At 35.3% G+C, this 23,340-nt stretch overlaps 2 protein-coding genes across 3 annotated transcripts in view; one reads left to right on the top strand and one right to left on the bottom strand.

Annotated features, from left to right (window-relative positions):
- The window catches only part of tm6sf2b (transmembrane 6 superfamily member 2b), a 102,679-nt gene that overhangs the window by 9,156 nt on the left and 70,183 nt on the right, over positions 1-23,340 (top strand). The window lies entirely within an intron of this gene.
- Positions 3,117-23,340, bottom strand: part of sbno2b (strawberry notch homolog 2b) — a 66,004-nt gene continuing 45,780 nt past the window's right edge. For both annotated transcript variants that reach the window (XM_073862256.1, XM_073862257.1), the window contains 16 exons: positions 19,029-19,111; positions 18,759-18,944; positions 18,459-18,580; positions 18,230-18,361; positions 18,012-18,147; positions 17,607-17,719; positions 17,088-17,159; positions 16,886-16,994; positions 16,723-16,794; positions 16,486-16,629; positions 15,311-15,405; positions 13,773-13,865; positions 13,467-13,598; positions 13,262-13,338; positions 12,996-13,186; positions 3,117-5,773 (listed from right to left, as the gene is read on the bottom strand). In XM_073862256.1, coding sequence (XP_073718357.1) covers positions 5,031-5,773; positions 12,996-13,186; positions 13,262-13,338; positions 13,467-13,598; positions 13,773-13,865; positions 15,311-15,405; positions 16,486-16,629; positions 16,723-16,794; positions 16,886-16,994; positions 17,088-17,159; positions 17,607-17,719; positions 18,012-18,147; positions 18,230-18,361; positions 18,459-18,580; positions 18,759-18,944; positions 19,029-19,111 — 2,500 coding nt within the window. In that variant the 3' untranslated portion in view covers positions 3,117-5,030. The remainder of the gene's footprint in view (positions 5,774-12,995; positions 13,187-13,261; positions 13,339-13,466; positions 13,599-13,772; positions 13,866-15,310; positions 15,406-16,485; positions 16,630-16,722; positions 16,795-16,885; positions 16,995-17,087; positions 17,160-17,606; positions 17,720-18,011; positions 18,148-18,229; positions 18,362-18,458; positions 18,581-18,758; positions 18,945-19,028; positions 19,112-23,340) is intronic.

Genomic DNA, 23,340 nt, shown 5'->3' with positions numbered 1-23,340 from the left:
TTCTTTCAGGTGGGTTGGGCAGTTTCGCCATCAAGTGCACAGTTTCTACACCTCACTACATTGGATATTGATCAGTTCCCACTTCATTTTTAGGCATTTATTTCTAAGTATTTGTCATATAATTAAAACAAACAATTATGGTTAGGGTTTTTGCTTAGCTTGTGAAACCACAGCTATTTTATTTTAAGCAGGCTTTGGAGATATTTAGGAGTTTTATTTGTTCTCACTTTAATTTATATATTGTAAATTGTCATTGTACCTCTCAAAAAGTTGTTTTTCTATGTGTGCATATATAAAAATGATTATATAGTAAGAAATCGCTCATTTATTTTCTTACGCTATAGCGCCCCAAGAGGGAGAGGGATGTAGTCAAAGTCATAGATTTTTAGGACAAAAGGAAAATTAGTCAATTATAAATTTATATTTTATTAAAAATGTAAAAATTGGTTAACCAGACAATATATCACTCCAGTTAAACTACATCAATTTTAACTCGAATATTCCTGATAATTGTTACACATGTAAACAGGAGAAGGGAACTTTATTTCATTCTATGTGGGATAGTAAAGTCAATTGTTATTAAATATTATAAATCAAATTATTGGTAAATATATCCCCTTTGATCCCAGACTGTGTATATTACATATCTGCCCTCAGAATCCTAAAATTACTAAACATGAAAGATTATTGCTAAATCTTTGTTTGCTGGAAGCTAAACATATAATTTCATGCTATTGGGAAAAAAGAAGAAAGCCCTACTGTTTCTGGATAAATGGGATGACCTCATGTCGAAATTCATATATTTTGGTCAATTTGGAAAATGTTCTATGATTTTCTGGACAATATAGATGCTTTTGTGAAAATGATGGACATTGAGAGTATATAGACAAGTATGATATCCTTTGATGTTTTTTCCTTGATAAGGTGCTTTCCTTGTATTTAACTCTGTAAGATCTATACTTATTTACTATTATATATAAATATGTATTTATTGATTGATTGTTTATGATTATTATTTATTAATTATTATTATTATTATTATTTAATGATTATGATTGATATTTATTTTTTTTATTGTTATTTATTTTTGTTTATTTAACCATAAAAAATTAAAGAGTTTATACTAAAATGTGTGAAAATATTTGACAAATAAAAATGTTTGTAGAAAAAAATGTAAATAATTAATATTAACTTATCTAACATTAAATTCGTAAAATAAAAAATATGTGTGTATATATATATATATATATATATACCTGTGCCAAACAGATTAAGTTTTGTTATTGGAAAACTTACATTTTATTTTAAAATATTATTTTTTGAAAAAGATGACTTACACTGAATATTGAAGAAAAAGCAGCCAATAAGAGCCCAGATTAAATATTCTAATATTATAACTCTTTCTATACTCTTTAAAATAAATCCTAAATTGAAAATTTAAGAAGCTTCTTAAAAAAATGACACGCATATGGTTCAACAATTTCTAGGGAAAGGGTGACTGCACTTCAAATAATAAAATATAACAGAGTTTTGGTTTATTTTGGATGCTTTTAGTCACCAACATAATTTCCAAAGTTGCATTTGGGTTATGCCATAGTTTGAATGAGTTTATTATTATGATGTTATATGGAATAATGTATAAATAAAGAACGGGTGAGTGTGTCCAAACTTTTGGCCTGTACTGCGTATATATATATAAAGTTTTTTCCTTGATATATATATATATTTTTTTTTTTCCTTTTTCCATTAAAGGTATTGTTCCTTTACATATATAGCAATAAGCTCCAGAACGGATCTGCAACGAATCTGTTCCGAAGCCGACAGCTCCGGTCTGGATCCGTTGCGGATCCGCCCCGGAGCCTATTGCTATCATATAAAGGAACAATACCTTTAATGTAAAAAGGAAAAAAATTGAAGTGTTTTTTGACCAAATATTATTTAATTTTATTAGTTTTATACACTAAGAACAGGGTTCCCACTCTAAGTCAAATTCCCTGACTTTCACTGACAAAAAAGCTGAATTTCCATAGCCTATGTCCGGAATGCCGTAAGTCTAGATAATGTAGTGTACACCGTGAGTTTATAAAAATGTACCTTAAATGTGTAAAATGAACACAGTGCCAATAAACAGCTGTTTAAATTGTAGTCACCGGAGGTTTGGACCCTAAAATGGTATTCCTTACATCACAAGTTAACAAGCAAATGGAAACAAAAATTTAAAGCAACAAACAAAAATCCCTGATATTCCATGACTTCGACAAAAAAATTAAAATTCCCCGACTTTCAATGTCTAGAAAATACCTTTTAAAATTCCATAATATTCCAGAAATTCCATGTCTCGTGGGAACCCTATAAGAAGTATTTGATATTTATAATATACAAGCTGTGGAGCACAAAGTTTTCTGTAAAATAAGACATTTTTTATCAAATTATGTGGCTACATGACTCTTTTAAATTCAGGTATGCCCCATTCTGCAAAAAGTGTAATTACACTGCAGAGCATAAGTAATTAGGTAAAGCTAAATACTGTTTACATGGTAAAAATACCATTCATTGGGTCAGTGAGACCAGTGGTTCCCCAGCTTTTCACTTTGCCCCTCCCAAATACACAAAAAAATCATAAAATAATTAATAAATAATTAATAAAATAAATAGCACATAAAACCCGTAATCATATGGGAACCATTTTTAGTGCTATATAGCACCATTAAAGCACCTATGAAGAACCATCTGGGGGTGATATAGCACCAGATATGGTTCTACACAGGTACTATATAGCATTTTAAATGGTTCCCCTATGATTACAAGCCAGTGAACGACTTTTAGTGCCATTTAGCACTGGTTGTTTTTATACGACAATCTGAGTCCCCAACCCTCTACATCCATCTTTTCATTTGATTTATTTCATTTGAACTATTACAAAATTGTAAAGAATAAAAATAAAAGTAAAGAATATCTGAACTACCTTATCTTGGCATTGTAAACATATTATTTTTTTAAAAAAAGATCCCGCACCCCCCCTGTGAACTCCGAACCCAAGGTTGAGAACCACTGAGTTAAACCATTACTGTCACAAAATGATTTCATGTGGAATAACAAGTCTCAAAAACAAACACTCAAGAATCTGAACATTTTATTTTTTGTTTTGTCAATAACAAACTTTGAACTGTAATATGTTCATTTCCATACATACAAGTAGAAAACGATTTCTTTAAGAAACAGCTGAAAGGCACAATCTGTTTTTACACTATATACAACTGGATCTAAATTATAAATATAGAAAATAAAAAGGCATAACCAACAAAAGTGCCAACAGAAGGAATAAAACGTTTAAAGATACATACAATCAGTAGCATGTTTTATTCCAAGCAATAAATTACATAAAAAGCCATACTGATATTAAAGCAAAAGCGATGAATTCGAGATGTTTACAGTATTGAACACATTCCCACATATGGCCCTGGAGCAAACAAACATGGCAGTATCACAGAGCAGATGAACGATCATTATGCTGTTTTAGTGCAAATCATACAAATGTTCGATCTGTTAGTAACAAAAGTTAAGCTTTGACTTTGTCCCTTTTACATGGCCTCACTAGTGCTTTCATTTTAGCATAAGACGCTTTGTTAGAGTGCATAACAAGCTGTGTTAGTTTATCGAATAATGTGATACAATTTAGCGACTAAAAAAAATGAGTAAATAAGTCAATACTTGACAGTCTAATGGGAATTGTGTTGACTACATGCAAGACTAATTTCACAAAAAAAAGTGCAATCTGAAAAAAAAAGAAAAAAAAAAGAATCAGATAGATAAATAAATAACATTTGATCTGTTATAATAAATGATCTGACAAACAAGGTGAACCTTAACACATACAATACACATATGGTGCACACAAACATAAATTTATAAAAACTCTGAATGTTTTATAGATTTTATCCTGAGATAGCGAGTGGCTATACACCATGAGGCCAGTAAACTCAATTTATATTAATATTTGGGTTTAATATTATAAAAAAGAACAATTTCAATTGCATAACGAATAGACAGTAAGAATAAAGCAGAACAGAGCTGTGTTTTGTTTACTAGATTGTCTGTTTAAATCTAGACAATTGAAATAAAATAGTACCTAAAATAGTATAAAGTTGTCCCTTTAAAATTAAATAAAATTAATCCTTATACTTTCCTCATATATAGGTTATATATATGAATATTTGCGATATTATATTTTGTTGTTTCTTAAACATTAAATAAACTACGAATAAAATTAGGGCTTAAAACAAAGTATTTTATTGCTAAATAGATTTTTAAATACGAATAAATCAAATATAAATTGTCTCACACCGATTGTTGTGCACAGCAAGACTGGCTGTTAACTTTTAAACAACAGATGCACAGCGAAAGACGTACGGCGTTTCTACTAGCGCACGGATAAATAACGACAATAAATAGAAAACAAACATCTGCGCGCAAAATGCGTTGAAGCATCGACATTCGGCTGTATTGTATCCAAAGGCACGTGTCAACAGTAGCCCGTCCTCTTGCGTTTCAAGAAGTGTTTTTTTATTATTATGAACTAAGACGATTGTTTTGACGCAAACTGAACATTGCAAGGTTTCAGCAAGGAAAGCTAAACTAAAATTGCGACTTTGACTGAAGTGCTCGGGTACATCAATGCTTTTTTAAGGCCCAGTGTATACATTTCCAAACCACCCATGCCATGTTTTACCTGGTATGTTAACTTCAATAAATGTCCTGCTAAGGACAAACTTTATTGAATAAGCAATAAACAAGTTGTTTAAGACCTTTGGTGACTGAGACCCCTGAAACGACCAGTTATGCGTGACATCCCCTACCAGGCGTCTTAACGGCAAGCCTCGCTTAATCAACCGACACGGCTTGGCGAAATCCACTCTGGACTATTCAGGAAGGACAGCTGAACTTTTTGTGGAACAGAGGTGAATGTCAGTCGGCAGTGGTGAGACTACAGCCCTGAGATTGTCTTTGAAGGAGCGACAGACCGCAGGGTCTCACTCAGGTAGTGGGTAATGAATGACAGAGTTGCGAGGTTCACCGCGCAGCATGTTGTCTAACACCTCCCGTACGTTTATGAGGGCATCGGAGCTGCAGTGGCCGTTGGGTACTGGAAGCACGTGCTGGTCCGTAGGGGAGAGGGAGGTGAGCGATAACGAGGAAGAAGAGGAGGAAGGCGTGAGTGTAGGGGTGTAGAGGGAAGAAGAGGGGAGCAAGACTGGAGGAGAAACGACACTCTGAAGTGTTTCTGAAGTGGAAGTGGGAGGGATGTTTTGGATTTGTGAGCTGAAGGAGAGCAACATGTCCAGCAGTTCTTTGTCCCGTGCTGGATTGCTCTGCAGTGTGGACTGGCTCACCTGGTGTGTTTGTTGTTGCTCTTGTAAAAACTGTTCTAGGTCAAAATTATCCGCTGTGGATCCGGGTGGCCCGGAGAGATCGTCCACGCTCAGGCTGGCCGGCGCACTAACTTGGGTGGGGGCGGAGGTACGGCTGAGGTCCAGGATCTCCTCTAGAGGGTCCTTCTGAGAGTAGGTCATGAATGGAGTTGCCAGGCTTCCCAGGCCGGGAGGGGCGTAGAAAGCAGTCAGATACTGTTGATCCGAAAGCCTTTGGTGCTCCAGAGCTTGACGTTCTTCCTGCGCTCGCTGCTCCTTCTCCCTCCGCTTTTGCTTCACCTCATTGTCCATTTTTAATAGCTCCTGACGCACCTTTGCCACGCAGGTCTCTGGGATTTTAATACCTTAAAGAGGAGGAGTAAAAAAAAGGTCAATTCGATTCAATTTTATTTATGTAGCGCTTTTCACAATTAGTAATTGTATCAAAGCAGCTTTACATTAATAAAGCTAGAAAAGTCAATAGACAACATAAGTAGCAAAATACAGCGGTTGAGATTAAACTGAACAAGCGAGCATAGTAATATGTAACGTATAGGCGGGGGTGCTAGGTTAAGCCAAAGTTGACTGACTCCAAGGGGTGGAAAAAAAAACCTAGAAGAAAAACCCAATGGGAAAAGTCCTAGGAGGGAAAAAACCCTTGGAAGATACATATATATTAGTGCTGTGCATAGATTAATCTATACTAGTCAACATTTGAAGTGGATCAAAACCTTTCATATAAGTTGTTTTAAAACCAATTCCCAACACCGTTCTTGTCTTTGGACAACTTTGATTAACTTTTTTGATCCACTTCAAATGTTGACTAGTGTAGATTAATCTCATACAAAATAAAACTTATTTTTGCATAACATATGAGTTTGTGCTGTGTGTAATTATTATGTGTATATATATATATATAAATACACACACATTCATGTATGTATTTAACCCCCTGGGGTCCAAAAACGCGGGGCCGCGTTTTGACGCATTTTTTCCTGTTTCCTGTGACATCCACTTAAAATACTCCGTCATTCATAATCATACACATACATGTAATACATCATTCGAAACTGTGAAGTCTCTACTTTAATGTGAGTGCCTTCATAATAACAACAAAACTGTGTGCTTTTGGCAAATAAAGAAAATAAACAGGGAGTGCATTTCGACATCTCTGTCTCCTTGACCATTTTCCTCAAACACGTTTCAAACATGAACTGATAACTCCGCCAATACTTGTCACACGAACATGATACATATGTCTAAAGAAAGCCTGAAATGTCTACTTTTACATGATGTAATTAAAATCTGAAGAACTCATTGTCTGTTTGTGTAATCGACATGTAAGTAAAGAGAGGTACAGTTTTTCTGGCTCGACCTCATTAGCGCTAATGTAATCCCACCTTCCCTTGTGCGCGCCATTCATATGGAAATTACCTGATGCGGGCTATGCAAACAAGATCAACGCCCACAAACAATGCTTTAAGAAGCAGCGAGTTTTGACAGTTTCATCCACTTATCAACGCGTTCGGAAGATGACACGCTTTACAGGTGAGGAAGCTCTATGCTCCTGGACAGCGAGGAAGAAGAGTTCACTGTTTCTTCAGACGAAGAGCAGGACTCCGACGATGAACGTTTGTATTTTGAAGAGCGACTTGATCCAGCTGAGGATATAATTTCTGAAGAGTAAGTTTACCTACATTTGTTTAAATGTTGTGTAACTTTTATATACTGTATACTGACTGTTTGCAAGCAGATATTCATAATGACTTTATAAAAAACGTCTCGTAATTGGCAATTTGTATTAACATTAAAATTATAGTTCTTACATTAAACCGTATGCTGATAAGTGTAATGTGAATGTTATAAAGCAATATCACTACTATAACTATAGTGTCCATGCCGACTTATCAATAAGCCTTCTTTATTTGCTCGGTTGTAACATTGTGCTGTAAATGAGCCCGAAGATATGTCATGCGTTAAACAGTATGATTGTATGGTGTAAATATTCAATATGTCATAAAACAATATCACTATTTAGAATATATTTTGACTAGTGTGTTTATGCCTCAACAAGTCTTGTTTACGCGACTATCTGTTCGGGTGTAAATGTATAGATGTAGTATCGATGTGCTGTAAATGTGTCCGGAGATTGGTAATGTGTTAATGTTTAGCCATAAATATGTCCGGTAATGGCCCGTTAACAAAGATATACCGCATCTATCTTATCTCAACTATGCTTTACCGCCTTAGTTGTGCTTTATAAGTTTGTTACTGTGGAGAATACATTATATTAATTATTAAAAACTTTTGTAGGAATGTAGCAGCATCACTCTCCTCTTCAGCGGGCATTTGCAGAAATGCGACGGACATTCATACAGGGTAAGTCACATTTGCGGGCTTTTCTGTTTTATTAGTAGACTTTTACTGATGTTTTGCGTAGTAATTTGGAAAATACAAGATGTATATATATAAACATATCTGTATTTTCCGAAAATACATGATACAAATAATGTTTTTAATTTTTTTTAGTAACGTGGCTTCATCATCATTTACTCGCACGGGGGCATGCAGAAACGAACCCGAAATAAATAAAGTGATACAATTTATATATATATTTTTTAAGGTAAAATGTAAGGCAAAATTTGTTTAATTATTCCTCATAACATTTTTATGCCACGATCTACAGAACATCACACAAAAAAACATTTTGAGAACTAAACCTAAAAAATAACAAAGGTGATCCTGCCTTGGAAACCCCGGCTACAATTTAGTATTTTTATTTAATTCGGAGATTAAGCGCGTCAAAGCCATGACCAAAAAAAGACAAATGACAAATAATTTGTGATTGTTACTGTAAATGATAAAAACTATAAGCTATAATGTATACAATTCATTAAACGTTAATTTATAACAAGAAAAACACTGAAATTAATGATTTTATAGACACTCCGCGTTATTGTTTAGCACAGAAATACCTGCTTGCTTGCTTTGACTTTGATCATCTCTGTATTCACTTTAGATACAGAAACAACTGATGATATTATTTATTTCAGGAATCTCTTTGCTATCATTTGAAAGTGAACACCGACCATAATAGATAACCACTCGGTTTTAAATACATTTTAAAACTTATGCCCGCCGCAAAACATCCGTTTTGTAATGTTTAGTTTGATGAAATTCTAAATATGAGACGCAGAGCACCTATAGCACGTTCGGCAAAATTGCATGCGCAAACATGGCCAGAACGCAATAGCGCAACATCGATAGAACGAAAAACAATCCAAAATGTACAGACTTAAATTATATCAGAATTTACGTTTATAATAAATACATTTTTTAAATCAAATAAGGTCAGAAGTAACAACGTGCAGAACAAATGTGCAAAATGCCTCAAGTGCACGGAAACAAAACACAAGCCAAATAGATAAATCAGATAAACCAGAGTAATTTATAAATAAAATAAAGAAATTAATAAAAATACGACAGTATTGCCAGAATTGCCAGCTTCGTCTTTTAAATGTAGAAACAAAGAGGCAATGGTTTATTAACATAGGAACCTCTTTTTGGACGTGTAGCCCTGTCACAGGGATTGTTGGATTTATTAACGCATTTTAAAAATATTTATTGAAAGCTGCTACATCACATATTATTGGCAGCATTATAATAATATGCTGTATATCAATATATTGGGAGAAAGCTGTTATGTGCGAAATCAGATAATGTGTGCACCCATATACGGCCAAAATTGAATGATCTCATTTCATAACACATCTGCAACGATTCGACTGTGAGATTGGTAGTCGAATCCGGCTTCTCCGATGCATCGAATCTTCAACTATTCGGGGTCACCCCTATTAATTATTAAAAAAAGTTCTCAATATTAGTAATACTGATGTGTTGCTTTGTACTTTGAAAATACATGATATTAATTAAGATATGTTTTCAGGAATGTGTCTGCAACACCAACTTCGTCTGGTACTCGCACGTTTTGAACAATGGCACGACAACATTTAACTCCATTCCCAAAGAGTTACAGTGTGTGATGGCTTACAAATGTATACCTTATTTTTTATATTTGGAAGTATTTTTAGATGCACACCAAACTTTCACAGCTGACATTTAGAATCCTTTTCTTTTAATTAGAGCCATATTGTACTGGTCATATAGAATATTGTTACATGTATACATATTGTTACTTTATTATTTATAATTACAATGAAGCTTCTTTATTTATAATTACAATAAAGCTTCTTAAATCTATTGTATTGTTCATGTTGTTAGCATTTTTTGCAACCCTGTAAGACTTTTATTTTACTAAAAAGGCCTTTTGTACTTTATTTTAACCTATTTTTTTAACTACAAGCAAAAGTTTTTCTCTTTAAGTCTCAAGCAAAAGTTTTTCTCTTTAAGTCTCCCCACAGTCACAGTTCTTTTGTCCCAACATTCCTCACTGAGCCATTAGGGGGTTGGGTCTCCTCACGTGTAAAACACATCAATATTCATGACCATTGACCCTCCCATGCATATTGCCTTTACACAGCAAAAAGTGTCTTACAAAAGTTAAATCAATGTATTTTTTCACGTGAATGAGTGGGTTAAATGGTTTTTACATCTTTTTGTAGCAAATTCTCTACTCTACAAGAGTAGATAACTTTTTTGCTTGTTAACAAATGTTTAGGATGTGTTCCTTGGCCTTATTTCAGCAACTTTTTGTTTTCTTTTTTTTACTAACCACGCATAAACATCATTTACTTAAAAATACAAACATGTACATACATTTATCTTAAATATTATTATAGCACAGTTTGTGCTGAATACAGTGTTATGTGATATTAGCCATTAATGTGTTTTAAAGCAACTGAAAAAAGACCAAATGTGAGAGCATCTCAGAACCTCTGACTGTGTCCAAAAAGGGTCCGACCCCAGAGGGTTAAGAAACATTTACATGTGTATATATATTTATTTATATTTTTATACATTCTAAATTATATATAAATAAAAAAAACGACATTTAAATAAAACATTTGTTAAATATTATATATATATATATATATATATATATATATATATATATATATATATATATATATATATATATATATATATATATATATATATATATATATATATATTTATACAACAGTTCTTTCTGGTTCTCGAATCTGATTGGCTAAGAGCTATGCGATATTGTGCTGATAACAGCACTGTAACCGCTTCACCTTTCGTATCATTCCGCCACCTAGTAAATGGAGGTCCTAAGCAGGCTCATCTCTGAATGGAAAAACACAGACGCCCTGATCCATTACGCATATGCGCAAGGTATACAGTAGGTGGCAGTAATACTCCCAAGTAGTGAGCAGCCATTAAACGAAAAGAAGAAGCAGACGCCCTGTTTTGAATCACTCTCCGTGTGTCTCATTATTTTACTAGCTCATAAATCAGTCTGTGAATCCCCAATCGGAAGTTATTATTCCGTCAAAGATCAGCGCTCTTGGATGTTACGTTACAGTTAATGGGAGAAATGTCTTGTCACATCGTGTGGATTATTAACACTTGGAAAAAGGAATATAAACACTCGTTTTTTTCTGGAGCTATATTTCTTATCAGAACGCGAAAACACCGTGGAACTGCAGGTAAGCACCGCAGCTTTTAAATGTGGACATTGATCATTTACTTTATCGTGACGTGACTATTAAAACATGTTATGAGATATCGCCACTGGTATATATTTATAAGCAGCATTCAAAAACATCTCTCTGACATTTATAAAAACCCGTTTTATATAGTACTGACAAGAACAAAGTTTAATAATAATAATCGAGTGCTCGTATCGAGTTAAGTAAAAATGAGAAAGCAATAGTAACGTTATACAAGTATAGTTTTATTAACTTTTACCTCGCGCCAAAACAATAACAACACAAAAGACACTAAATATGAATAAAAAACAAGTAATAGTTTGATCATGACACCAAATACTGCTGATTTGATCTTATTTTGACGATCATAAACAAACAAGGCCAACATGAGAGCCAGGGAATTCCTGTCAGAGATGTAGCCCAGAGAGGGCGGTGGTCAGCGGGGCGAGTGAACACTGATGTCCGCTCATGCTTTGGTTCTCATTCGTACCGAATCTCACTAAGCAAACGTTCAAACAGGCGCTATCTTTACTAATCGACTGCAGATTTAAATATAATACAGATACATTCTCGACTGAACTAATCTTAAAACTACACTTTGTGACCAAGAAACGGTAATATAAAGTAACGGCTTTTCCGTCCATTTAGTTGTTATGAGCTTCAAAGCAGCCGAAAGTGTTTCCTGTCATTCTGGCCGCCCTCAAATCCGTGGCGGAAGAAGTAGTTCTCAAACAAAGAGGCTTTTAAAATAACTCTGTTGTTGTTTTCTAGTTATCGTTTTTCAAACGTGTGCCGTCGAACTGTTTTATAAAAGCAATATCGCTCTCGGAGTCGTGTGATGTAGCTCTATATCATCACGGCTGTGATTGCCTCTGGCCTAATCAAAGCCGTGATGATATACGCACAACCGGCGCAACGTCATAGAATGTCTCTGAACAGGTTCACGCCCACTTTTGGGGAAAATCAGACTAGACCTTCCATTGGCTTCCATTCAAAATAGCGGAACATAGCAACCTTCGTACACAGCCGGCAGGCGTAAATAACTTATGAAATCACTCAAATTAAACATGTTGAGTAATTATCTGTCCACCCTGCCTGTCATAGAGCGCGAAAGATAAATTAACATATTTAATTTGGTCAATATAAAAACATGTCCCTTTCATTCTCCTAGCATCAAATTTGTGTAACAACGCTCCCTATTGGCCAGAGGTGTCTTACCCGGACATTTACTCGTACCTCATCGAGTCAACAGGGAAGCAAGTGAATGATTTTACTTCGTATTTGAAAGTTACTTCGTATTTATTTATTATGTCTTTATATTTAGAGTAATGAGGACACTTTTCCGTCCAGCCATACAACTAATTGGCTTAGCGATATTTCCAGCAATCACTGGATGGCGTTGTTACACAAAATTTGACGCTGTGAGAATGAAAGGGACATGTTTTTATATTGACCAAATTAAATGTGTTAATGTATCTTTCGCGCTCTATGGCAAGCAGGGTGGACAGATAAATACTCGACATGTTTAATCTTAGTGATTTCATAAGCTATTTACGCCTGCCGGCTGTGTAAAAACGTTGCTTTTTTCCACTATTTTGAATGGAAGCCAATGGAAGCGCTGCTTTCTTATCCCCCGAAAAGGGGCGGTGACGAAATTTACAGTCAAGTTCCCGGATGTGCCGGTAGTCCGTATAGAGCTATATCACACTCCTACTTGAGCGATATTGCTTAAATATATATATATATATGTGTGTGTGTGTGTTTAAATATACATAATATTTACACACAGCACAAACTCATAAAACAGCACAAACAATTACTTTAATTTAGTATGAGATCAATCTAGATTAATCTATGACCAGCCCTAATATATATATAATAATATATAACTAGTAAAAGTAACTACAATGTCGTCTCAAAAAAGAAAAAAAAGATACAGAAAAACACTCACCAACTTGTTTGTTGCTATCTTTGGTCTTGAGACGGACAATCTGCAGGATACTTGTGTTAGTGACGTCGGAGACCACATCGGACACCCGCTTCCAAACGCGCAGCAGGGCGCCGCACAACATGTGGTATTGACGCAACCGAGTCCCCATCAAGCACTCGTGACCCTCTTCCACCCTTTTACACCTCCCGTTCCTGTAACAAACACTCATTAGATTCTCTTTATCTAATATCATTAATATAGGTGGCACAAAAATAACATATACTGACCTATTAACGTGGCTACACTTCTTGAAGGAGAACGTATAATGATTTTCCCAGCTTTCCTTGGCATCCTCTGGACTGACCTGGAACAACAGATAATGCTCAAATACTTTTATGGGTCACTAATACTGTGCATGTTCACTAGATGGCAGCGTTGGCATTTTGACTCCACCATGCCTCACAATTGTGATTGAAAGTTAGCTGAACATACCTTGCGATATTTTTTCTGGAGGCTTTCAAGGCTTTCCGGTTGGGCCTGCTTGCCGATGTTTGGTTTGTAGATGGTCATGTGGAATCCTCTGCCCTGGACGGCTAGCAGCACGCACGGATGGCTACCTCTGGACTGCGTGGGGCACAAACAAAGCGGATTCATCATTAAACGAAAAGTGAGGAGAACACGTATAACAGGAACCCGTATAAAAAAAGCTCTTCTATGGAACCTGTATTACTTACAAGGAAACAACATGCAAATTTTAAAACATGTTGTTCTTTGCTTTGACGCCCCTCAAAGACTCACCATATTGGATAAGTAGAAGCCTTCATCCGGGTTGGTGAGCGCTTGAAACTTGTCGAGGGCCTCCACCCATGTCATGCCTCTGTCTACACTTATCTGCACAACAAAACAAACAATTCAGTTGGAGAATGTGGTAGCTGGATGGCTGTTTTGTTAGTAAATCCTATCAAAGTTCATGTCTGGGAGACAGATCTCGGGTCCTTCATTTGTGCAACAGAAAAAGTGGGGTTTAGTCCTTGTCAAAAAATATTGTTCTGACAGTTGTAAAACAGTCTTTTATGTAAAACGAAACTTTTGTTAACAAAAAGGATGATTCATGCTTTTTGGTATGTGCACCAAAGCATTTATGCCGGCAATGTTTTCAATTGTTTCCAATGGAAGCGTCGCATTTTTCAAAAAAGCCAGCAGCTGGCGTTTATTCAACTTTGTGTGAAAAGCTCAGCTCGTCAATGTCAGTTCTCTCCACGTCCTATCACAGTGGAGGAGGGGCAGGACAAATATCACAACAACCAACCGGCGCATCGTACAACGAATGATAAACAAAGCAGAAGTATCACCGCAACCAAAGCGCTCAGCTAAAGAAAGCTGACAGTCGGCGTTATCTATGTATGCCCACAGATATGTATAATAAAGGCTAGATGTCTCGCTCACGCTGCTGGCCAATGGAGGACGATGTCCGCACCTGGCGGCCATCTTGGAACAGGGGTCTGATTTGGGTTTGTTACAAACGTCAGAGATGTACCTATTACACTGCATACTTACAAATAATGTTCATGAAACATGTTCAAGCATCCAGAATTATAGCCACGTTAATAACGTTTGTATGAAACCAAACCATTTGAAAATCGGTAGAAAATCGAGCAAGTTATGGTTATTTAAAAGCATAGAGATGTCGTCTTGGGGTTTTAAGCATGAGTCAAAACCGCCGCCATCTTGGAACAGGCATCTTGTCATAGGACGTAGCTAGGTAATGCTACTATCTCCGCCTGTACTTCGAATTCATTGACGATGCCAGACTTTGTGCTGCGTATGGATGTTAGGCCTACTAGCACTATGCATTATAGTTAGGAAAATTAGATTTTCAAAATATCAAAACTTTATTTTTTTTCTGGACTCAATGCTAAATACATGTCTGACTGTTGAAACGAACCAAAAGAAAACCTAGAAAATCACATTCATGACGATTTATGGTGATTTTATTTCCGTTACACCATTGCCTACAATGATGCAGGGCTCCCCTGTTTCAAGATGGCGGCTCTATTTGACGCATTCGTTCCAACGAACTGCCGTAGCCAAGGCAACATGTAGTGTACATATCTATGATTTAAAAGTACATGCACCATTAAAACTCAATGCTATGAGTGAGCGAGCTGCCTGAGACAAGATGCCTGCCGGTGATGACTCCGCCGTAACACATCTTACTATTATTATACATATCTATGTGTACGCATCCTAACTGATGCAACTTATGCACATTTTTGCATACATTTGAATATAAATCGGATATTTTAAAATTTAAAATAAATGATTTCAACACAGACCTTGTAAAGGACTACTTGTCCGTCTTGAGGGTTTCCAGCAGTAAGGAACTTCTCTTGCGTCTCCTCATAGATCTGATCATTACCTGGAGCCAAATCTTGATAGAGAACAGAGATATTTGGTTATCATCTAAAAACATGAATGTAACATTAACCCCTTAACTCCAGCCTTTTTTAACCTGAAAATTATAGCAGTTCTTAAACTCTTTAGTTTACAGAATCTTTTTTAAATATATGTGACCCTGGACCACAAAAAGCTCAATTTTTTTGAATTAAGCACTGTCTGAAATTAAGTATTTAAACACTGTCTGAAAACTGAAATAAATGAGCTTTCCATTGATGTACGGTTTGTTCGGATAGGAATATTTGCCCAACTATTTAAAAATCTGAGGGTGCAAAAACTATATTTTGAGAAAATTGACTTTAAAGTTGTCTAAATTAAGTCCTTAGCAACACATATTACTAATGATAAATATTTTTTTGATATATTTACGGTAGGAAATTTACAAAATATCTTCATGAAACATGATCTTTAATAAATATCCTAATGATTTTGGCATAAAAAATATGATTTTGACCCATACAATGTATTGTTGGCTATTGCTACAAATATACCCATGTGACTTAAAGGTGACATATCATAAAAACTGATTTTTTTCATGTTTAAGTGCTATAATTGGGTCCCCAGTGCTACCTATCAACCTACAAAATGTAAAAAAGATCAACCTAGTAAATTAGTTTTGGTAAATCATTCTTTGCAAACATGTCAAAAATAGGTCATTGAAATCTGGCTCCCCTTGTGATGTCAAAAGGGATAATACCGCCCCTTTATCTAAACTATCCAACCACGGTGCTGCCATTTAGTGCAGATATCAGCTCATTTGCATTTTAAAAAGACACACCCAAGCACATTTTTGCTCACACCAACAAAGTGGCAATTTTAACATGTTATAATAAATTATCTATATGATATTTTGAGCTTCACATATGTACACTGGGGACACCACCGATTTATTTGACATCTTAAAAAAAGCCTTGTGAAATGTCCCATTTTTGTTTTCCAAAAGTTATGATTATTCAAAGTAATAAAAAATGAGTTAAAATATAACATTTAAAAATGTCATGCAAAGTCTTTGATTTGGTACATTTCACTCCTGACACAAACTAGCGCATCTTACCCAATATCCCCATATCGTAATTTCCCTCTTTTTTGTCCTTTTCGATCAAGTAGTCGAAGTTGTCGATAAAATACTGGAAGAGGGAGTTTTGTTTATACACCTCCAGGCCCAAGATCCGGTTCAGGAACTTGGTGATGTTGCAGTCTGACATAAAGAGCAGACACACAGTCAATGGAAAACATGATCATGTGAGTAAATGTGTCTACAATCCACACAAAATACAAGCTCAAACCTCACCTTTCTCAGTGTTGATGCCCAAGCGTGGCTGACTGCAGAGCATGCCTACGTCCTTCATACCGTGTTTCATGTCTAAAACCAAAAAAGCACAGGCAGGGTTTGGTTAAATCAAACTCTTGAGATATTCCCAACACAAGCACAGAAGTACCCAAAACCAGTTTACCTCTAAAGAACATGGCGTCACCACCAGGATAGTCTTTTGGTGGGGGTACCTTGCTTTCAGTCTGACCGAGGATGGCTTTGGTTATCTTATCTAGGGCTTTGGTGCCATACTGTAAGAAGAGACATAACAGACCATGGGTTAGTCTATGACTCATCTTAGTATTTATAGTGGTATCATTGTTCAATGTGAAACGACTGCATACTTTATTCTCAAAGTTGTATTTGCTTAGATCTCTTGATTCGGTGGCTCTTCTATCACCGTGGGTCAGAGCTCCCTAAGGAAAGCAAAGTGCATACATTAGAAAAGTATTATTTTAGATACCAAAAGGTCATATATATCTTTACATAGTGCGTCACTAGATTTACTAGATTTAAATAAACCGGTGCAACGTAAATACAAAGGATGTTAAGGTTGCACTGTGTAAACAAGGAAGTTACATTACCTTCCCTTTTGGTAAAAGTTACAGGGTTACATTGCCATGACAACAACATATTGGATATAACTTATTTTATTACACGGCTCGTTGGAATGATTGATTCTGATTGGCCGGTTGCGACATGCGCAAATTTATTCAAGGTTCAAATTCAAGGACCTTTCAAGGACTTTCCAGGTCCAATACCCTCAAATTCAAGGACTTAATGTGGGGACACATTTCTATAAATGTGTCTTTTATATCAGGGCTGCGTTCGAAATAAGAGAGTGTCGGCATATCTGTACGTACCAGGCTCTCCAGTCTCTTTGCTACGATGGACGCGAAGCGCCTCTCGCCCGCCAGTTCGGAAATAAGGAAGATGTACTCCGGAGCCGTGACTTGGTTGGAACGATGAGTGCGACCTGAAATACACAGTGTTTGGTCAGTTGTTGTGGTTCAGCGATGCTCTTTATGGCAAGAGAGCTTTGATCACAGAGTTTGAATTCATGGCTCGGGGATGCAGGTGGAGTTAATGACGTTGAGTAAGAGCTCGAATGTTGACAGTGTAAACACCTTTGAACATCAAAGTGATCGAGTCGTAGCCTAAAGCTGTAGAAAACGACCCCACTTAGGTAATTGGTGCATGCAGTCATTACTGCAGACATGAGGTAATGCTGTTGAAGTGAAACTGGCAGAAAAGGGGTACTTGCTTACCAAATTGCTGAATGGCCCTGTCTGCGCTCCAGGGCAGTTCAAGGGTCATGTGAACCCTCCGACGCTGATTCTTCACCCTTCTGTCGGCCTGAATTGAGATCCCTGAACTGGCCGCTTCTGATATGATGGCCACCAACTGAAGAAAGCGAAGCAAAAGTCAAAATAGTAAAAGTTGTGTTTAGTCCCAAGCATGTGTTTAAACAACATAACGCACTTACCTTGTCTCCATTCATGAAGCGATCTTTCTCTTTGATGTTGATTTGGTCGATGGTGTGACCCTGCTCGGCGCGGGACTCGTACCGAACGCTGCCGTCGGGCTGACGTACCACTCGGCCTTTTCGGCCCGTCATCTGAACACAAGTGAAGAAACGCACACGTTCATACTTCATCACGTCTTACACGTGTAACTTTCCTTGGAAAAATAAAATAAATGAACACATTTCTCACCTCTGACACTTTTTCTGGACCTCCGAATTGATCTATGAGCGCATCCAGTGTATTAAGAGGTAGTTCTTTTCCAAGCTCAGCGATTTTATTGAGAAGCCCTTGTTTCTTTTCCTCTAACCGTGCTGATAACACAAAAAGAGAACTCATTGGAAAACTGATTTATTAATACTGCATCGTTACAGTAAATTAGAGAGCCATAAGACAGCCATAAAAACCAACAATTATAGATAAAAGTTATAAAACAATCATTTTACCATAAGTGTTGACACTAAGAAGGAGTTAAGGGTCAAGTTAACATACCCATTTGAGAACTAGTGTGATTGACAAAGATGACATCATCGTTGTTGTCCTGAACCGAGTCGGGCGATGAGTTGAAGTCGCTGTCCAGGGCGTCGGACTCCGTGCTGCTGTCATCGCTGATGCTGATCACTCCGGTGGCGTCTGTGCAGTGTTTGGGTTGCTTGGGGTGTCTGACGCGTGGTTTACCTGCAGATGAACATTCAATCCAACCATGAGGACCAAAACTATGACTTGCAGGTGCAGGGGTTGCATTATTAAGAAAAGACTTACGTTTCCTTTTGTTTCCTGCTCCCTTTTCTCTCCTCTGCTTCTCTGTTGGAAAGTGTTTGAGGACCAGCGATTGAAACACACCCCTGAGGAACATAAAATACTGTGTTTTTACTGTAGCCAAATTACATGATGCGTAATTGCAGAAGACAGAACATCTGGAGAACAAGTCAAGAGTCAGATTAATTGTATTATATTTGCAGAGATTTTTTTGATAATGGCCAATGCTTTAAAATCGGATAGTTCACCTATTTACACATCCTCATAAATAAAATTTACTGTATTAAGGTTTATCACACAGAGCTATTGTATGACTTTAACACACTTAAAATGGTGTTGAGTTGTAAGGACTACTTAAAGGGATAGTTCACCCCAAAATGTAAATACTCTCAAATTGTTACAAACCTCTATAAAAAAAAAATTTTGATGATCAAGTAGAAAGAAAGATATTTTGAGGAATGTTTATAAGCTATTGGATCAGAAGCACCATTGACTTCCATACTAGGAAAAAAGAATGCTATATATATATATATATATATATATATATATATATATATATATATATATATATATATATATATATATAATAATATTTATTTTTTATTTTCTAAATAAAAGCAATGTTTTGCATAATATATGAGTTTGTGCTGTGTGTAAATATTATGTATATTTAAACACACACACATAAATATATATACATTTAAGAAATGTTTTATCTATATTAGGGGTGTCCTCGACTAAGGATTTACATATTCGAATCAGAATTGTCGAATCTTTCCATAGTCGACCGATAGTCGAATCATATCTATGTTTGTCTGCATGGGTTGGGAGCGGGCCAGACCAGGTACAAATTGGTAACTTTTATTTTCTTTCATAAGCAGCACACATAAACAACTTTCTGTTAAAGTGACCAAAACTGTCTTTCAAGTGATGAACGAAGACAAAACTGACCATGCATTTATATATTTATTTTTTTAAGGTAAAATATATAAGGCAACATTTGTTTATTTATTCCTCATAACATTTTAAAGCCACGATCTACAGAACATCACACAAAAATACATTTTGATAACTAAACCTAAAAAAATAGCAAAGGTGATTCTGCCTTGGAAACCCCGGCTACAATTAAGTGTTTTTATTTAATTTGGAGATATAGCGCGTCAAAGCAGTCATGACCAAAAAAAACCCCGACAAATGAGAAATGACAAATAATTTGTGATTGTGACTGTAAATGATAAAAACTAATCTTTATTTACAATTCATTAAACATTAATTTATAACATGAAAAACACTGAAATTAATGCTTTTATAGACACTATGCGTTATTATTTAGCACAGAAATACCTGCTTGCTTGCTCTGACTTTGATCATCTCTGTATTCACTTTAGATACAGAAAGACCGGATGATATTATTTATTTCAGGAATCTCTTTGCTATCATTTAAAAGTGAACACCAACCATAATATTAAATCACAAGAAAGACATTCGTGTCAGGCAGAAATAGGTACGGTGCAGATAGTTTCCGTTTCATCACCGACATTTTAAAAAACGGCTTACCTGTTTTGTAGTTTAGCTTTTGACAAGATAACCAAAATGTATGATAAACACATTTTAAAAACTTATACCCGTCGAAAAACATCCGTTTTTTTATGTTTAGTTTGATGAACTTCTAAATATGAGACGCAGAGCGCCCGTTCGGCTAAATTACATACGCAAACATGGCCAGCACTCAATAGAGCAAAATTTATACAACGAAAAGCTATCAAAAATTTACAGACTTAAATTAGATAATAATTTACGTTTATAATAGATACATTTTTTTTAATAAAATAAGGTCAGAAGTAATAAAGTGCAGAACAAATATTCAAAATGCCTCAAGTGCACAAAAACAAAACACAAGCCAAATAGTTAAATCAGATAACCCAGAGTGATTTATAAATAAAATAAAATAAATTATTAAAAGGATAGAAAAGTATAGCCATAATATAATTGCCAGCTTTGTCTTTTAAATGTAGAAACAAAGAGGCAATGGTTTATTAACGAAGAAACCTCCGTGTAGCCCGGTCACAGGGGATGTTGGATTTATTAACGCATTTTAAAAATATTTATTGAAAGCTGTTACTTCACATATTATTTGCAGCATTATCATAATATGCTGTATATTAATATATTGTGAGAAAGCTGTTATATGTGAAATCAGATAATGTGTGCACCCATATACGGCCAAAATTTAATGATCCTCATTTCATAACACATCTGCGACGATTCGACTGTGAGATTGGTAGTCGAATCAGGCTTCTCCTATCGATGCATCGAATCTTCGACTATTCGGGGTCACCCCTAATCTATATATATCTTTTTTAATTTATATATAATATAGAATATATAAAAATATAAATAAATATATACACACATGTAAATGTTTCTTAAATACATACATGAATGTTTGTGTATTTATATATTCATAATATTAGACACAGCACAGACTATAAAAATTATTTTATTTTGTATGAGATTAATCTAGATTAATCTATGACCAGCACTAATATATATATATATATATATATATATATATATATATATATATATATATATATATATATATATATATATATATATATATATATATATATATATATATATATATATATATATATATATATATATATATTAGGGCTGTCAAAATTAACGCGTTAATAACACGTTAAAGAAAATTCATTTTAACGCAACTAATTTTATTAACGCCGATTAACGCAACGCGGAATTTCTTTTTGACCCTTGGTCCAGCCCATAGTTGAATGAACAGAGACGCAGACAAATGGGATCCTGTCTAAATGATTCAAAGGTTTTCATAGAAATAAGAACATTAACCAAATCGTCTATCAAATCCAATGCTCTAAATGCTCGTTGGACATCTGAAATGATCTATATTTATACGTCTGAGGTGTAAAGTTCCCGTCCTCCTAATGCTCAATCTAATGCAAAGATGCGGCTCAATTCATTTTGGTTTCGCTTTTATGCATGACTTAGAAAATAGACTGCAGGACTTGCTTGATGTTAAAAGAGTCATTAAGAGAGATAAAGTTCGGTACCTGATTATTGTTAAAGAGTTATTAAGAGCGACAAGACTCAAAAGCGATCTCCTCACGCTGACTGACTGACTGACATCTGAAGCGCGTGCACACAGTCGCGCGAGTGCGCGACCCGGATATATAGACATCTACACAAAATTGATGTTTTACAAATATCTGCTTTGATAAGAATTCACGCAGGTAGGATCTATAATCTGTTATGTCTTAAGTAAATGTTTGGTTAACTGTTGGGTAAAAATATCTGATTTGTAACATTATATTAGATCACTTAGATTTTAAGCAGTCTGTCACAATGTCAATCAAACAAAAGAAAAAAAAGTTTAACATATATTGATTATGTTTTTGCTTTGTGTGTGCTAAATCTTATAGTTTTATCAGTGATTTTAAGGTATTGATGTGGTAATTTAATGTATGGATGTGGTAATTTTTCTGGTAATTTAACTTTGCTGACTCTTTCAACTTCAAACAGGTGTAGTTCTGTCATATTTTGTTATATTTCAACAAATCATGCATTGTTCTATGTTTTAATAGAGAATGTCAAAATATGAACAACTGTTTTTTTTGAAAATTTGCTAATTTCGACTAAATTTGCCAGCACATGTCACAAATGATGCAGCATCAAATAAAAATGGAGAAAGAAAATTCTTCTTAAAGGAAAATGCATATATAAAACAATGGCTTGATGGTTCTGTTAAAAATGTAAACCAGTGTTAATTTTAGCAGCAATTTCTGATTTAGTCTTAGTCTTAGTCTTTTGAATAACACACCATTTAGTTTTAGTCTTATTTTAGTCATCTGAAATCTTTTAGTCTTAGTCTAGTTTAGTCGACGAAATATCATAAGAGTTTTAGTCTTAGTCTAGTCTAAGGTTTTTTAGTCTGTTATGGAATTGTATTAAGGTTTGAATATGCAATATAGACACAGATTTAATGGTTGTTATAGAATACACTCATTTTATATTATTCTTAATGTCAAAAAAACTGACCGTGGCTTTTTCACAAAAGATAATATCACATAAAATAAGCCCGCTCTACCTAAAAATATACATGGTCCCTGAAAAAGATATGCATTCTCCCTAAATGACATGCACACACAGACACACACGCACGCAGACACACAGACAGAGACACACACACGCACTTACGCACGCACTTTGTCTAGTCATGTAAAACCACAACATCTATTAGTAACGTTACACATTTCATTTGATTTGAGGACACTGA

Source organism: Misgurnus anguillicaudatus, chromosome 23 (genome assembly GCF_027580225.2).
Source record: "Misgurnus anguillicaudatus chromosome 23, ASM2758022v2, whole genome shotgun sequence".
Classification (NCBI taxonomy): domain Eukaryota; kingdom Metazoa; phylum Chordata; class Actinopteri; order Cypriniformes; family Cobitidae; genus Misgurnus; species Misgurnus anguillicaudatus.
Note: the sequence above shows the minus strand (reverse complement) of the source record. Positions and strands in the feature narration are given on the sequence as shown.